This window comes from Pseudophryne corroboree, chromosome 6 (genome assembly GCF_028390025.1).
Source record: "Pseudophryne corroboree isolate aPseCor3 chromosome 6, aPseCor3.hap2, whole genome shotgun sequence".
NCBI classification, from domain to species: Eukaryota; Metazoa; Chordata; class Amphibia; order Anura; family Myobatrachidae; genus Pseudophryne; species Pseudophryne corroboree.
Genome location: NC_086449.1, coordinates 429,528,163 through 429,546,174, shown reverse-complemented (window position 1 = coordinate 429,546,174; position 18,012 = coordinate 429,528,163). Strand labels below are relative to the sequence as shown.

The 18,012-nt window shown below is 45.1% G+C and overlaps 1 protein-coding gene across 1 annotated transcript in view; it reads right to left on the bottom strand.

Annotated features, from left to right (window-relative positions):
* CDHR3 (cadherin related family member 3) overlaps positions 1–14,589 on the bottom strand; it is a 134,028-nt gene extending 119,439 nt beyond the window's left edge. Inside the window, exon 1 of the mRNA XM_063929989.1 lies at positions 14,463–14,589. Coding sequence (XP_063786059.1) covers positions 14,463–14,511 — 49 coding nt within the window. The 5' untranslated portion in view covers positions 14,512–14,589. The remainder of the gene's footprint in view (positions 1–14,462) is intronic.
* Between the last annotated feature and the right edge of the window lie 3,423 nt (positions 14,590–18,012).

The following is an 18,012-nucleotide window of genomic DNA, read 5'->3' as shown; positions in this document are numbered from 1 at the left end:
CTAGGAAAATGCCTAGGGCATTTGGAATGCCTAGGGGCACAAGCAGCTTCTGCTGATTAAAATGATATGCAGCTTGCCTGTATTCTGTGTGTGACTGCATACAAAATGCATTACTAATGTGCGGCATTATGTGTATAAGGTGTACTACAGTACTTTGTGGCGTAACGTATAGAAAGGGCAATCAGGGCCGGTGCAAGGTTTCTTAACACCCTAGGCAAATCTTTGGTGTAACCCCCCCCCCCCACACACACACACACACACCCTCACATAGTCAGCCCCTCAGGTGAAAAAGTGCAGGTGAGGCATCTTGTTAGTTTCACAGCCACCGCCTGATTAATGTGAGTTAGTGCCACACCAATAGAATTTGATGGCAGATAATAACCACATGGCCTGCGTTTTTCCAAACACTCCCAGAAAACGGTTAGTTGACACCCACAAACGCCTTCTTCCTGTCAATCTCCTTGCGATCCGCTATGCAAATGGATTCTTTGTTAAATCCATCGCTCAGCAACAATCCGCTTTGTACCCGTGCGACGCGCCTGCACATTGCGGTGCATACACATGCGCAGTAGTTACCTGATCGCTGCACTGCGAAAAACGGCATGCACAGGACCCCCGGCAGCCTGTCGGCTGTAATGGCCGTCGTGGCACCTCCCCCGGCTGCTAATCGCCTAGTGTGTAGGGCCAATAACTCCTTTAGCATATATGTACCTTGTTTATTAAATAGTGTTAACAAACAATGAAAACAGTGTCAAATATTGAGGACGCATATACTATACTATAATTTTGTTATGTTGAATTCAATGTTCTTTAAACTAGGGGGTAAATTTACTAAGATTCGTAATTTCCGAAAAAAGGTCAAAGTTCTATCACGAATGACATCGACAGTGTAAAACTGCAACTTTTTGAATTGATTACGATGGATTTACTAAGCTGTCGTATTCGGGTTTTTCTTTTCTTCCGATGTCGATGTCATTCGTTTTTTTTTACCTATTTTTACGGCAGTGATTAGCAAAACACTGCCGTTTTTTTTTACAATCAATCTCGGCCGGATCTGTGTGATCCGTGCTGGGGTTCTTATTTTTATTTTTTTTAATTAAACAATGTAAAATCCCAAAAAAAAATGCGTGGGGTCCCCCCTCCTAAGCATAACCAGCCTCGGGCTCTTTGAGCCGATCCTGGTTGCAGAAATATGGGGGAAAAAATGACAGGGGTTCCCCCATATTTAAGCAACCAGCATCGGGCTCTGCGCCTGGTCCTGGTCCCAAAAATACGGGGGACAAAAAGAGTAGGGGTCCCCCGTATTTTTAAAACCAGCACCGGGCTCCACTAGCTGGACAGATAATGCCACAGCCGGGGGTCACTTTTATATAGTGCCCTGCGGCCGTGGCATCAAAAATCCAACTAGTCACCCCTGGCCGGGGTACCCTGGGGGAGTGGGGACCCCTTCAATCAAGGGGTCCCCCCCCCCAGCCACCCAAGGGCCAGGGGTGAAGCCCGAGGCTGTCCCCCCCATCCAATGGGCTGCGGATGGGAGGGCTGATAGCCTTTGTTGTAAAATAAAAGATATTGTTTTTAGTAGCAGTACTACAAGTCCCAGCAAGCCTCCCCCGCATGCTGGTACTTGGAGAACCACAAGTACCAGCATGCGGCGGAAAAACGGGCCCGCTGGTACCTGTAGTACTACCACTAAAAAAATACCCAAAAAAAGACAAGACACACACACCGTGAAAGTATAATTTTATTACTTACATACACACATACATACATACTTACCTATGGCCCCACGCAGGTCGGTCCTCTTGTCCAGTAGAATCCAAGGGTACCTGTTGAATAAATTATACTCACGAGATCCAGGGGTCCAGGCTCCTCGGCAAATCCAGGGTTAATCCACGTACTTGCCAAAAATAAAAAAAACGGTGTCCCGACCACGAACTGAAAGGGGACCCATGTTTGCACATGGGTCACATTTCCCCGAATGCAAGAAACCCACTTTGCCTTCTGGCTAAGTGGGTTTCTTCAGCCAATCAGGGAGCGCCACGTTGTAGCACTCTCCTGATCAGCTGTGTGCTCCTGTCTTCACTGACAGGCAGCACACGGCAGTGTTACAATGTAGCGCCTATGCGCTACATTGTAACCAATGATGGGAACTTTCTGCCCTGCGGTTGACCTAAAGTGACGTCACCGCTGAGCAGAAAGTTCCCATCATTGGTTACAATGTAGCGCATAGGCGCTACATTGTAACACTGCCGTGTGCTGCCTGTCAGTGAAGACAGGAGCACACAGCTGATCAGGAGAGTGCTACAACGTGGCGCTCCCTGATTGGCTGAAGAAACCCACTTAGCCAGAAGGCAAAGTGGGTTTCTTGCATTCGGGGAAAGGTGACCCATGTGCAAACATGGGTCCCCTTTCAGTTCGTGGTCGGGACACCGTTTTTTTATTTTTGGCAAGTACGTGGATTAACCCTGGATTTGCCGAGGAGCCTGGACCCCTGGATCTCGTGAGTATAATTTATTCAACAGGTACCCTTGGATTCTACTGGACAAGAGGACCGACCTGCGTGGGGCCATAGGTAAGTATGTATGTATGTGTGTATGTAAGTAATAAAATTATACTTTCACGGTGTGTGTGTCTTGTCTTTTTTTGGGTATTTTTTTAGTGGTAGTACTACAGGTACCAGCGGGCCCGTTTTCCGCCGCATGCTGGTACTTGTGGTTCTCCAAGTACCAGCATGCGGGGGAGGCTTGCTGGGACTTGTAGTACTGCTACTAAAAACAATATCTTTTATTTTACAACAAAGGCTATCAGCCCTCCCATCCGCAGCCCATTGGATGGGGGGGACAGCCTCGGGCTTCACCCCTGGCCCTTGGGTGGCTGGGGGGGGGGACCCCTTGATTGAAGGGGTCCCCACTCCCCCAGGGTACCCCGGCCAGGGGTGACTAGTTGGATTTTTGATGCCACGGCCGCAGGGCGCTGTATAAAAGTGACCCCCGGCTGTGGCATTATCTGTCCAGCTAGTGGAGCCCGGTGCTGGTTTTAAAAATACGGGGGACCCCTACTCTTTTTGTCCCCCGTATTTTTGGGACCAGGACCAGGCGCAGAGCCCGATGCTGGTTGCTTAAATATGGGGGAACCCCTGTCATTTTTTTCCCCATATTTCTGCAACCAGGATCGGCTCAAAGAGCCCGAGGCTGGTTATGCTTAGGAGGGGGGACCCCACGCAATTTTTTTAGCAAAAATAAGCACTTTCACACCCCTTCCCACTGATATACATGCACGGATCTCATGGATCCCTGCATGCATCTCAAATCACGGATAAAAAAAGCAGGTCTGTTTTTTTTTAGGACTTTTTTACGAGTTGTAATTTTTCACGGCAGTGTTTTGTGTTTTTTTGCTTTGCACTTCTTAGTAAATGACCGAGATTCATACTTAAACAGCCGCGTTTTGACCGATGGTGTATTCATTCGTAATTTTTTACCTGAACTAGCAAAAATTTACGAATGCCCTCATCACTGCCGTGATTAGTGTTTAGTAAATGACCGAGATTTACCGAGATGACACTTTGATGAAAAAACGGCATCTCGGTCAAAATCGGGAGCTTAGTAAATATACCCCTAGGTGTCACTACTTAAAATTAACTTATCAAATTATGTCTATTGTGAACTGATAAATGAAGGAGCAAACAGAGGCCCAATCGCGGGGGGGGGGGGGGGGGGGAGCGGTCAAGATGCAAGTGCCCAATAGAGGGGGTGGAGCGGGTGACAAGAGGGAGCCAAATCGCGGGGGGGGGGGAGAGGAGCGGGTAATAAGATGCAGGAGTCCAACAGAGGAAGGAAGGGGAGCGGAGTGGGTGACAGGAGGGAGCCAAACTGCGGGGGGGGGGGGGAGAGGAGTGGGTAATAAGATGCAGGAGCCCAACAGAGGAAGGGGGGGGGGGCGGAGTGGGTGGCAAGAGGGAGCCAAATCGCATGGGGGGGGAGAGAGGAGCGGGTAATAAGATGCAGGAGCCCAATAGAGGGGGGGGAGCGGAGTGGGTGACAAGAGGGAGCCAAATTGCGGGGTGGGGAGAGGAGCGGGTAATAAGATGCAGGAGCCCAATAGAGGGAGGGGAGCGGAGTGGGTGACAAGAGGGAGCCAAATCGCGGGTGGGTGGGGGAGCAATTAACATTATGCGGCACGCGGGAGCCCGATAGCGGAAGGAGGAACGGGTAACATACGGGTAGCCGGGAGCCCAATCGCCGGGGGGGGGGGGGGAGCGAGTAACAGGAAGCCGCGGCATGCGGGAGCTCATTAATGGAGAGGGGAGCGGGACAGCGGGTAACATACGGGAAGCCAGGAGACCAATCGCGGGGGGGGGGGACCGGTAAAATGAAGCCGCGGCTTGCGGGAGCTCATTAATGGAGAGGGGAGCGCTGCGGAACAGCAGGTAGCATACGTGAAGCCAATTTCCTATTGCCTCTTAAACAGCCTGCTGAAGCCAGGAGACCAATCGCGGGGGGGGGGGGGGGGGGGGGGGGAGCGGGTAACATGAAGCGGCATGCAGATGTGGGAGCCCAATAACGGAGAGGGGAGCAGATAACTTATGGAAGGCCAGGAGCAGACCGGGGAGCCCATTACATTCACTCACGTTATACACAGTTTCAGTGGTGGCTGGGCGGCGACGACATCCCTGGCTGCTCCTCGTCTCTTAAAGAAGAGGCGCTTGGCTGAGCTGAGGCAAGGGAATAATGAGGAAAGAATCCTCTCATCGCCAGTGTGTGGTGCCGCCCTCCCGTGGCCGCCGCCCATAGGCAGCTGCCTAAAGCTGCCTAGTGGTTGCGCCGGCCCTGAGGGCAATACTGTGTGGTTTAATGTGAATAAAGAGCAATATGATGTGGTGTAATGTGAATAAGGGGCACTACTGTGAGGAGTAACGTGGTACTAATGTGTAATGTAATGTGAATAAGAGATACTATTGCATGTTATAATGTGAATAAGGTTGCAGTACTGTGTGGTGTAATTTCAACTGGGGGTATTATTGTGTGGCCATGCCCCTTCCCAGCAAGAACACGCACCGTTTGGGGCTGCGCACTGAATGTGCACATTATTCCTATTTAAAATATAGGGGATACGTGTAGGTGCACCAAAATGAGAACTGCTATGGGTGAGGGGTGATGGTACTGGGAAAGGGGTACAGGGTGAGAGCTGGGACTAGCGCCTGTACAAGAGGGCACCAGCCAACATCTTGCCTAGGGCATCATATTGGTTAGGGCCGGCTCTGCGTCATGCACAAAACAAGAGCATTGTAACAAACCAATATCACTTTATGTCAGCCAAGTAAAAAATGTTCTTCCATTAATCTGTGTTCTCTGTACGCAATGGCATCACTAAAAGATTGATTGAAAATGTAGGAAACATAAGATGTGAAATAAAGTAACACATGTAGAGGGTTTTAGAATTTCATTAAGACCAAAAGTACTTTAGAAACCGCAGAGTAATCATAATCCTTAGGCTTTTGTAAAATTAAAAGCTTTTTTCATAATGATGCACTTAGATACCTGTGAACATTTAAATGGACTGGGAAGGACACTTAATATTCGAATAAATAGAGACACTTCTGTTTCTTGCCCATTATACATTATGTAGGAGTGTGCACACATTGGCAGATGATCAAACACAGCAGCATGTATTAACATAGAAGTCATTAAGTTAAACCCATAATAAAATGGGCATAAGAATGTACATAGACTTTACTCTGAAAAGGTGTTCTGCTCCACTAGTAAGATTGAGTAAATAAACACTAAGGAAGCCTCTCATTCGCTTTAGATTATAAACGCTCTCTGGGGAGTTTCCACAATAACTAGAAGGTAAACTACGTAGTTCAAAGTTTCTGTTGAAGACAGTAGAATCTCCTGATCATCTTAAAGTTTAGGGTATTGGTCTAAAGGGATCTCTTACAGGTCAAAAAGCTACTGTAATGAAATCACTGTTCTGCCCAAGAAATTATTATTATTACCAGTTCGTTATATAGCGCACACATGTTCCGCAGCACTTTACAGAGAATACTTAGCCATTCACATCAGTCCCTGCCCCAAATGGAACTTACAATCTATATTTCCTACCACATGTACACACAGACACATTCATGCTAGGGTTAATTTGTGTTGGGGTACAATTAACCTACCAGTTTATTTTTGGATTGTGGGAGGAAACTGGAGTCCCCGACGGAAACCTACGCACGTACAGGGAGAATATACAAACTCCACACCGTTGGAGCCATGGTGGGAATCGAATTCCTGACCTCAGTGCTGTGAGACAGTAATGTTAACCATTACACCATCTGTACACCAATCCACATAGCATACTTGCCTACATTTATGCTGCTCCCTCCAGGATGGAGCAGCCAGGTCACAAAAGTGGGGGCGTGGAGGAGGTGGCATGGGGGGCATGGTAAAGCAATTGCATCATTATAGCCCCACCCCCCACTTTACTATGCCTACATTACCGGCATTGTAAAGAGGAGGGCAGTCCTACGATGACGCGATTTAGCACGAATTGCATCATCTCTCCACCAGTTCCCCTGTGTGACCATATGCCACGGGGGGATTGGTGGCGGTGTGCGGGGGGTAATCGGCAGGGTGAGCGGCATGTGATGTGGGAGACTTGCCCACTCCCCCCGGGGGGGGGGGGGGGGGGAGTGCCACCCGATTTTCGGGAGCCTCCCGTCCTTTTCGGGAGAGTAGGCAAGTATGCCACACAGTGCACATTGCATTGTTGCCTGTACCGCACGCTGTGTAAACTAAGAAAATGTAACTCCACCCATGTCAACCTTTGCTAACTGCTCAAATTGTTATTTCAAAACATTTATCATTTAGACAAATTGTCAGAAGCAGCAGAATACCTGACAACAGGTCTTGTGCCTCTCACCTGTCAGTATGCTAATGTGTGTGTACTACTTTCACAGCTGTCTTTAAAGCAGTGCTAACTGAAAGCTCTGGTAAAAATCGCTGTCTTATACCTCTTTCAGACATCCTCCAAAATCCCGGGATTTTGCACATGAACATGCATCAACCTGGGATTTTGGTATGTCTGAAAGGTACCAATCCAGGAACATGTTCCTGGGTCACCAACACTGCAATTGACCTGGGTTTTTACCGGGTTGGCTTCCCAAGATAAGTCTGAATGACGCAACCTGAGAATTTGCTCTATGGCCATATATAAATTGTTTTAATTTTCCAGGAAGAGCCACCTGATGCTTGCTGATGACATCGGCCGGAGAGGGACAGACGCCACACATGAGTAAAACACAAAGCTGTGCAGAGACAAGTGCCAGAAAGTGCCAGTGAAGAGACTGCCATTCTGTTTATCATGTCTAATCCCCCCCCTTTGCATGACCTCATTATTGTGTGCCTGTAAACAATCCCCTTAAAATGATGACACTGCCTTCAAAACTGGAAAAAAAGCAGTTTATGTCTGAAAGGGGACAATCCGGGAATTTCCCGAGTCTGTGGGGTAGTGTGAAAGGTGGTCTCCAACAAGTTATATAGAAGTTATTTTATACATCTGCATTTACTAATTCTGCAGTAGCGATTTTAATATAGTATTGCACTATTGTATTTTTTCTGTTCTCTTATATATCATTGTGGAGACACAAGGTTCTTTTATGAGAACCACAGACAACAAATTTCCATTGAGGATTTTTGTTCTGGGTGAACCATGAAGCGCCTGTGGTGATATTTTGTATAGTATTGTAAGTGTGTAGTGACACATTTTTTTCCACTTGGTTCATGTTTGGCTGCTTTTGAAAGCGCACTGATATCTCCCATAAATTGTGTCAGTGATCCTTGCTGGTACCCATATGTACCTACACCTGAAGCGATGTTAGTCAGGCATGTAATGAAATACATAGTAGCAGTTACCAAAAAAACAAGACCCCACAGACAGCTCTAATTAACAAAATCTGGAATATACACCATATGTAAAGTATACATGTTATTCATGACTGTCGTAAATAGTTTTACAGCATATGGTCAGCTTGGATCCCACCTTTTCATACTCTCTTGTACATTTTGCTGCTACATTTGGGTAGTCATGTCCCCTGCCCATAATACTCTACTAGTAACCTGCCCTCATTATCTTTCTTTCCAAAGCCTTATAAACCAATCTACAAGGTCAAACTCTTATACCTTTTACTTAAAACATTCAGTGAATTACAATAACTGCAATGAATTGACGAGGTAACAGATTTGTGAACCGCACATATAGAAATACTACGATAGTATGTCTTGACAAGATTACTTTTTTTGTACTCCATCCCTTCCGCAGTTTGTGCTGAAATCTTAATAAACCTTGCTTTCAAAAAGATGTTTGTTTCCAAACACTATCACATTTCAAGTTAAATAAAACTAGTCACATTTCCCGAAGAATTGAACAATAATAGAAATGGGTAAACAATCCGTACCTTGTATAAGTCCCCTTTAAGGAGTTCTAATTGTTATTAAAACATACATTAAGAAAATGTACATTTTTTCCTCATGCCACGGCCATACAGGCAGCCTCAATAATTCTTCATAAGCCAACATGAAGAAGCCATGTGTCAAAAAATAAGTACAGCCAGTCAGTGGCGGATTTTACGGTCAGGCCGCTCCTAGGTACCATATTGTTGGACGCCCCCACAACCACCATCACACTCCCTCCTTCACCATCAGATCTGCCAGCTTCCTCCTGATCCACTTTGAAGACCTGCTCCTGCTTGTGTGCTGATACAGGGGAGCGGAACCAGTGGAATGAATTACAAATGCAGAGCCCCTACCTCCCTTGGGGCACAACAGTAATAGAACAAAACTGGGTAAAAATAGACAGAGGTAGGAAGGCCCTGCTCGCAAGCTTACGATCTATAGGGAAATAGGCATTAATACGCAAGGATTGCATAATGGTCCACCAGATTGCTAGGTTCTTAATGGGTTGTATGATGATACCCCGCAATGTTGGCCAAGTGTCAGGAAGGTGTGAGAATAAAGAAAGACAATATATGCGAGGTTATGTGTTCTGTACAGAGAGGATGTAATTAGATAGGGAAGCATTGAAGGTTATGTGGGTGGGTCTGGAATTTGATAGGATTGTCTGAAGAGGTGAGTTTTCAGGGAACGTTTAAAGGTTTGGAGACTAGAGGCGAGCCTTATGTGTGTGTGGGTGAAGCCCGGATAAAGTCCTGTAATTTTATGTGCGAACAAGTAATGCGTGTAGATGAGAGACGCAGATCTTGTGCAGAGCAGAGAGGTCGGGTAGGGAGATATTTTGAGATGAGTGAAGAGATGTATGTTGGTGCAGTGTGGTTAATAGCCTTGTATGTAAGTAAAAGTATTTTATATTTTATATTTAATACGGTAGAATACCGGTAACCAATGGAGGGACTGACACAGCGGATCTGCAGACGATGAACATCTAGCGAGGAAGATTAGCCTCGCAGCTGCATCCAAAATGGATTGTAGTGGTGAGAACCTATGTTTGGGAAAACAGGTCAGGAGACTATTACAATAATCAATGCGGTAGATAATGAGAGCGTGGATTAGAGTTTTTGCTGTGTCTTGTGTAAGATATGGTTGTATTTTGGATATGTTTCTTAGATGTATGTAACATGATCTTGAGACAGATTGAATGTGGGGAACAAAGGACAGTCTAGAGTCAAGAATGGCACCTAGTCAGCGAGCTTGTGGGGTAGAGATGATTGCTGAGTTATTAACAGTGAAAGAGATATCAGGTTGGTAACTACTACTGGCCGATGAAAATATAATTAATTCTGTTTTGGAAATATTAAGTTTGAGGTGGCGAGATGTTATCCAAGATGAAATGGCAGAAAGGCATTTAGTGACACGGCCCAATACATATGGTGACAAATCTGGGGAAGATAGGTAAATTTGAGTATCATCCGCATACAGATGGTACTGAAATGCGAAAGAGTTGATTAGTTTGCCAAAAGATGTGGTATAGATAGAGAAAAGCAGAGGACCTAGGACTGAGCCTTGCGGTACTCCAACTGAAAGAGGTAGCGAAGAGGAGGTGGAATCAGAGAAACGAACACTGAAGAAGCGATTAGATAGGTAGGATGAGAATCAAGAAACGTCTGTGTCCTGAATACCTAGGGATAGTAGTGTTTGTATGAGAAGAGAGTGGTCAACAGTGTCAAAAGCAGCAGAGAGATCAAGGAGAATAAGTAGTGAGTAATTGCCTTTAGATTTAGCAGTGACCAAATCATTCACTACCTTAGTCAGTGCTGTCTCTGTGGAGTGTTGGGCATGAAATCCTGACTGAAGTGGGTCCTGTAGGCTGTGTAAGTTAAGAAAGTGTGTGAGGCGAGTGTAGGCTAGTCCCTCAAGTAGCTTGGAGGGGCATGTGAGCTGAGAGATGGGACAGTAGTTTGAGAGAGAGTTAGGGTCAGAGTTTTGTTTTATCAGAATGGGAGTAATCACTGCATGCTTGTACAGAGAAGGAAAGATACCAGTAGACAGAGTGAGAGTACAGATTTTAGTTAAATGTTGGGATGAGCACAGGAGACAGAGCTTTACTAATTTGTGACTAGTTTTATAAATGTAGGAATTGCTCAAGACTAGGTGATTCAAATACTTTAATATGGAGATCATATCAGTCAGCACTTATATTATTAATATTCGTACAGTATTACCCTTTAATTAAAAAAGGCAGACATATTACGCAACTCTGTAGGTGAACACCCTCAATCATGGCCATAGAGGGGGCTGCACTGCCAATGCTTTTGCCCAGGGCGGTATGCACTGTAATTACTATGTTGACATTCAGACTGTCGACCCTGTAATGTCAAATGGTTCAGAATGTGGGCATTCCGAATGTCAACATATTTGGTCAGAATGTCGACATGCAACATAGTGTTCACGCTAGGCTGTTTTAGCGGGTTCAGTATGGTATGCCGGCGGTCGGGCTCCCGGCGACCAGCATACTGGCGCCAGGAGGCCGACCGCCGGCTTACCGACAGTGTGGGAAGCGCAAATGAGCCCCACTATTTTATTCTCCCTCCAGGGGGGTCGTGGACCCCCACGAGGGAGAATAAGTGTCGGTATGCCGGCTTTCGGGATTCCGGCGCCGGTATACTGTGCGCCGGGATCCCGTCAGTCGGCATACTGAAGACCACCCGTTTTAGCAGGGCGCCGCACCCTGCCCAATTTTTTAAAGGCAAAATCCGCCCTGCCCCTTCTGCGGCGCCCTGCTAGAACAGCCGCCCACTTCCTGCCCTCCCAGCGTGTAAAGATGCCATGCGCATGCGCACGGCATCCATTCACGCTATGGGAGAGAGCTGGGGGAAGCCCAGCACCTCCATCGGTGCTGGGCACGTCCCCAACAGTAATGTCGCCGACCACAGACGCCCCCTATAGCAAAGTCTGTGGGCCGCACAGCCCACTAAAATGACGTTTGCATGGCCACACCCCCTATTTTACATGGCGCCCATGGCCGCCAATATGCCCCCGAAGTCCGGCACCCTGCCCTATTTGAATCCTAGAAGGAACACTACAACATATTGACAGTGATGAATTGTCAAAATTTTGCATGTTTACATTGCAAACATATGAACGTTAGGGTGAAATACATGATAATATCAACATGTTAAACAAGTCACGTAATTGTTGACATGTCAAATGTTGACTTTGAAACCTTCTCAACATTCTTAATGTCAACATTCAGACCATTTCGACATTCTGAATGTCGAACTCATATGCCACACCCACCCAGGACGCACTGCCACGGAGGTGGCATAGCCATTGCCCTAGCCTGCCATGATCAGTCAGTTGCTGCCTGCTCAGTAAAATGAATTGCAGGGCACCACGGCAATGGATCATATGCGAGTAGCAAGCTGGGCCTCGGCAGTCTCTAGCTCCCCTCCTCCTGTGCACGGTGGCTCAGCATCCCCTTGGGCATGGTACCGCAACATCACTGTGAGTGTGTCACAGTTGGCTGACCTTCTGCTGCTCCACCTATAGTCTGTCAAGCAGCTGATTCTTCTGTGTAGTCCTTCCAGCCATGAGTGGGACTGGAGTGGTTTGCAATGTTCTGATGGACAGACAGTGGAAAGGACTAGACCTTCAATGGAGAAAATAAGTAAGGAAATAGCATAGGGGGAGGAGTTTCCCTCTGGGCTGGCAGTGTAAGAGTGTGAGGGGACTCTGGCAATGGGGAAATGAGCTGGCAATATAAGGGCATGAGGGGCTTTGAGCTGGCAAAATAAGGGCATGCGATTGGGCTTTGACCTGCCAATATTACGTCTTGACGGGGCCAAAGGCTGGTAATATAATGACATGAGGGGGCTACTGGACTTGCAACATGAGTGTACTCTAGGGGGTATGAAAGGGCATGTTATGTCTACATCTGAGCTGAGGAGACTGAGTATAAAAAGGGGCATGACTGAGGGAGCGCTGTATCTGGCATATAAATGGGTATTATCAATTGTGGCATTGCGATGTTGCATATTTTCAATTTGGGCATTACTGTGAAATGGTATAACTTTGGCTCACTAATATGAGGCATAATGTCAATTGGGGGCACTACTGTGTGACATATTGTGAATTGGGGACACTGATTAGTGGAATATTATGCATCACATTGCAGTGAGCAAAATGTAAATCTAAAATCATTCAAAATACCTTAACTCAAGATATTTTAGCTTTAATGTGTTTGTTAAATTGTTTGAATAAACTTGACTCCACAAAGAGCCTTTCCCTAATTGCTGTGAAGCTAACTGTGAGATGATATGTTGTATCCCTTTGTCCAAAGTCATTTTCTTAATATGGGACTCCAAGAAAAAAGTTATGGATGCCCCTTGTCTATTAGAACTATGTCACAGCCAGCCTGGTCCCACTCACCCCTAGCCAGCTAACTCAATAAAATATAAGAGGATAGACCTTGAAACGCAGGAGGAAGTGAAAGGAGGCGTGGTAGATGGCACATAGTCATAAAATATATTGGACTGGATTGGGAGGGGAGAGCATAAAAAAATTATATGGAAAAAGGAAGAATTAATCACAACACTGTGTTTAATGTTGTGTGTGCGTGTGTGTGTGTGTGTGTGTGTGTGTGTGTGTGTGTGTGTGTGTGTGTGTGTGTGTGTGTGTGTGTGTGTGTGTGTGTGTGTGTGTGTGTGTGTAAAATTGTGTTCTATATAGAATGACATGGTATAATATGTCATATGTGATATGTGCTATCAGATCCACTCCACATTATTATTATTATTATTATTATTATTATTATTATTATTTATATGACGCCACAAGGGATCCAGAGCGCCCAATCACAGATTACATGAACAAATAATTAAAACAGGAAAATGGTGACTTACAGTTGAAGACAATATCGGACATGTACAGGGTTAATAAACATAGATGACACTAACATAAATATCAGGGTGGCAGAAAACCGTGGGATTTGATGCCGTCAAAGATGGTTTAAGTAAGAGAATAATAAGCACATGAGGGTTGAGGGCCCTGCTCGAGAGAGCTTACATTCTAAAGATGCCCTTTATGTGCCATCAGAACCCTCCACATGCCCCTTATGTGAAAATAGACCCCTCCACATGCTGTATATGTGCCATGAGACCTCTCCACATGCCCCTGTCTTAACGGTATGCGGTTAGCATTCTGATCGTTGGGATCTCAGCTGTCACAATACCGATGCCAGTATACCGGTAAAGTAGGTGATTCCTCCCCTGTGGGTGTCCACGACACCCACAGAGGGAAAATAGAACCTATGGCGAGCTATGAGCCCGCAGTGCGGTGAACACAGCGAGCCTGCAAGGGGATTCGTTGCACTCGCCCCCCTGCCGGCATTTTATCACTCGGGATGCCGATGTCGGAATACTGGCATTTGGCATCCAGTGCAGCGGTAACACATACCTAACCCGGTTTAACATCCCCTGGCTTGAATTATTGTCCTAGTCTGGTTGACAGTCTGAGCATTAGCACAGATTATAAGATTTTTTCCCTACACAGAGAGTATTTATGCTTCTATGGCCCCCCATATTGATGTTCACGTTTGAAGAAGAACTCAATACACCACCTGAAGAGGGTGGTGCTCTGAAATCAGCTAATAATAATAATAATAATAATAATAATAATAATAATACAAATTTAAGTTATATATACTAGCTCCATTAGCCTAATTAATTCATCACAAAATTGATAATTTCTGAGACATTTAATAAAATATTCCCCAGGTAAGTAGTTAAATTGTATTTGAAAATATGCAAATGATATTTCAAAAAACTTGTTCTAAAGAGCACAAAATGTTTCCATATTATATTTTGAAATATTAATTGCTGTATCCAATTAACATACACCTGGTCCTACAGTACAACCTTCTGTGATTAACAACAACAATACAGCTTTAGGCGGCATTTCTAGGATCAATCTAGCATTTACAGATATTAATTCTGAAGGTTAAACGCATTAAAAAAGAGAACTTACCAGGGCCTAAAACACTGAGCAGGAAAAAGAGTAGTCTTAGTGTGTCCATCTTCCGCTGAGAGTCTGTATTGTGTGTACAGTATCACAGGACTGACTAGTGGAATGTCTTGCTTTACCTGCCTGGCTGTTCACTAATCTCCTCCTCTGCCTAGAGAGTAAGCTGTCAAGTAAAGAATCACACAGATAAAAGCGTATCTAAGGGAGAACTTAAACACCACTCGTCTGCTCCGGTCTTTTTATTTAACTTCCCCTACAGTTGTCTGCAGTTAGCCAGCTAACATGCATTGAGTGGGAAGAGGGGGCTTACTCTAACAGTCTTATGAAAGGAGTGTATTTCTATCTCCTCATAAGACAAGTCCTGCAAATAAATAATCAGTAATCTACTGAAAAGTACTGTTGATGCACTAAAGTGAATGCAATACAGTATGTAAGTCTGTCTTATTCAACTATCACCAAGAAACATACACTTGGACAATTAGCCCTTAACTGAATAATAATGAAACAATTTTATATTAAAAAAAAGGGGGCTAATTCTGAATTGGGAACAAAGTTAAAGAAAAAAAAAAGAGCTAACCTTACAGTTTGGCAAAAATATGTTATATTGCAGGTGGAGGTGATTTCTAATGTGCAGAGAAATTTAGATGTGGGAGGGCTGTCTCCTAGCTCAAAACGGGTTTAGTATGAAATACCTACAATCAAAATCCCGACGGTCAAAATACCAACAACAATTGACTGACGGTCAAAATACTGACATGGCCAAATTCCCGACAAGGTCAAAATCCCGACATTTAAAATACCTACATGGTCAAAATACCTTAAAAAAATGTTTTTTTTCGGGGGGTGTATGTTGACATAGGTCGACATGGACACTGTATAAGCGTACCGCGTCCCCTCGCATGGCTCGCTGTGCTCGTCATGCTTCAGGCACGATGCCTCACTGCGCTCGGCATACTATTATATTCCCCCTCTGCACACTATTATATTCCCCCTCCGCACACTATTATATTCCCCCTCCAGGTCCATTGGGATGGTTTCAATTAAGATATCATGAAAAGGTCATGTCGGCTTGTTGACCAGTCGACATTTTAAATGTCAGTACTTTGACCTTGTCAGTTTTTTAAATGTCTGTATTTTGACCATGTCGGGATTTTGACCTTGTCGGTATTTTGACAATCAGTCAATGGTTGTCTGTATTTTGACCGTCGGGATTTTGATTGTAGGTAAATTGACCGCATCCCCTCAAAACTATATTGCATTGTAAAACTAAAGCTGTCCAGCAGGTTTGGGCTACATACTGAAGCTGCCATATTTTCTCTTCATACAAAAAATATACTTTGTTTATTGCTTTGCCCCAACTCAGAGTCAGCAGCAAAATGTCTACAAAAGTAACAAAACAGAATGTTTTAGTTTCCCATCTGAATTATTTAGGGGAAGTTAGTGGTGTGGCTGCTAATATGGGCCTATAGTCTTCAATAAGTACATTTCCTGGGGAAATAGCATAGTGGGTGCTTGTTGATTATTGAGGTGGCATCATTCCATGGAGTTAAAACTTTACAAAATATAGTGGAACTATTAAAGCATTATCATTTAGAAAGTTTCCATTTAGGACAATTTGTCAAACTATAGTGCAATATAACTCACAAATGTGCGGCTAAAGTTTATTTTAACATTATTTTCATATAACATTTAGGTTAAAATAATTATATCTTAAGGCCCGTACACACTGGTCGATATATCGGGCGTTCTCTTGAACGGCCGATATATCGCGGGACCTTTGGCCAGTGTGTGCGGCCGATACATCTGTGAACTCCGTCGTTCACAGACGTATCGCGTCGGCCGCGCAGCACAGCCGACGGCCAATATATCTACCGATATATTGGCGCGTCGCTGTGTGTGTACGGGGCGGTCGGCCGACCGCCCGTACACATGCTGCGGAGGCCGGCGGTGATTGACAGCTGACCTGGGCGGGCGTGTGTACACGCTCGCCCAGTTCCTGACGTCAGTCCCCGACGGATCGGGCAGTGTGTATGCACACCACACTGCCCGATCCGTCCATAGATATATCTGCCGATCAATTGATCTGCAGATATATCTATCAGTGTGTACCCACCTTAAGACTTTGAGCTGTAATAGCAGCAGACATAGACACAGAGTATAATATACAGCTTACACTCAGCTGATAACTGACTATGGAGTCTATTTACTAAACCTTGGATGGAGATAAAGCTCATGGAGATAAAGTACCAGCCAACCAGCTCCTAACTGTCATTTTTCAAACACAGCCTGTGACATGGCAGTTAGACAGTGATTGGCTGGTACTTTATCTCTGTTCGCTTTATCATCATCCAAGGCTTAGTAAATAGACCCCTATATCAGTGACGTGTGGTGGGGTGAGGCAGGTGAGGCAGAGCCTTTCCTGTCATACTAACGTTTGTACCAAAGTTTTTACTGCATAAAGTATATGAAAAATACAAAGAATATGTTTGAAATATCTTCTTTGCATTATTCTAATCATTTTATAGCCAAAACTGTGGAGTAAAAAGTCTATGGCAGGTGAGGCAGTGCCTCACCTGTGTATCTTTTCCGCACATCTCTGATCAAAACTCACAACATTTTCAGGAGTTTATACTGCTGCACCTGTGTATAATGCCCACATGTACCCTTTGACTTATATATTGCGTGTAAATCTGGCTCTGGTGCTAGCCAGTGCCTCCTGAGAAATTTAGCTCACCGCATGTCCCTGCCCTATATATCAAGCGGTAATTTTTATATCAAAGCTGAATTATATCACAAAGGCTGTTTATGATGCAGTCTGCCACATGATCATATTGTCAGCTGTTCATCTCAACCTGCCCGCACATGGGGGGTAATTCCAAGTTGATCGCAGCAGGAATTTAGTTAGCAATTGGCCAAAACCATGTGCACTGCAGGGGAGGCAGATTTAACATGTGCAGGGAGAGTTAGATTTGGGTGGGTTATTTTATTTCTGTGCAGGGTAAATACTGGCTGCTTTATTTTTACACTGCAAATTAGATTGCAGATTGAACACACCACACCCAAATCTAACTTTCTCTGCACATGTTAAATCTCACCGGTAAATCTATTTCTCGTAGTCCGTAGTGGATGCTGGGAACTCCGTAAGGACCATGGGGAATAGCGGCTCCGCAGGAGACTGGGCACAACTAAAGAAAGCTTTAGGTCACCTGGTGTGCACTGGCTCCTCCCACTATGACCCTCCTCCAAGCCTCAGTTAGGACACTGTGCCCGGACGAGCTGACATAATAAGGAAGGATTTTGAATCCCGGGTAAGACTCATACCAGCCACACCAATCACACCGTATAACTCGTGATACTATACCCAGTTAACAGTATGAATATAACTGAGCCTCTCAACAGATGGCTCAACAATAACCCTTTAGTTAGGCAATAACTATATACAAGTATTGCAGACAATCCGCACTTGGGATGGGCGCCCAGCATCCACTACGGACTACGAGAAATAGATTTACCGGTGAGTAAAATCTTATTTTCTCTGACGTCCTAGTGGATG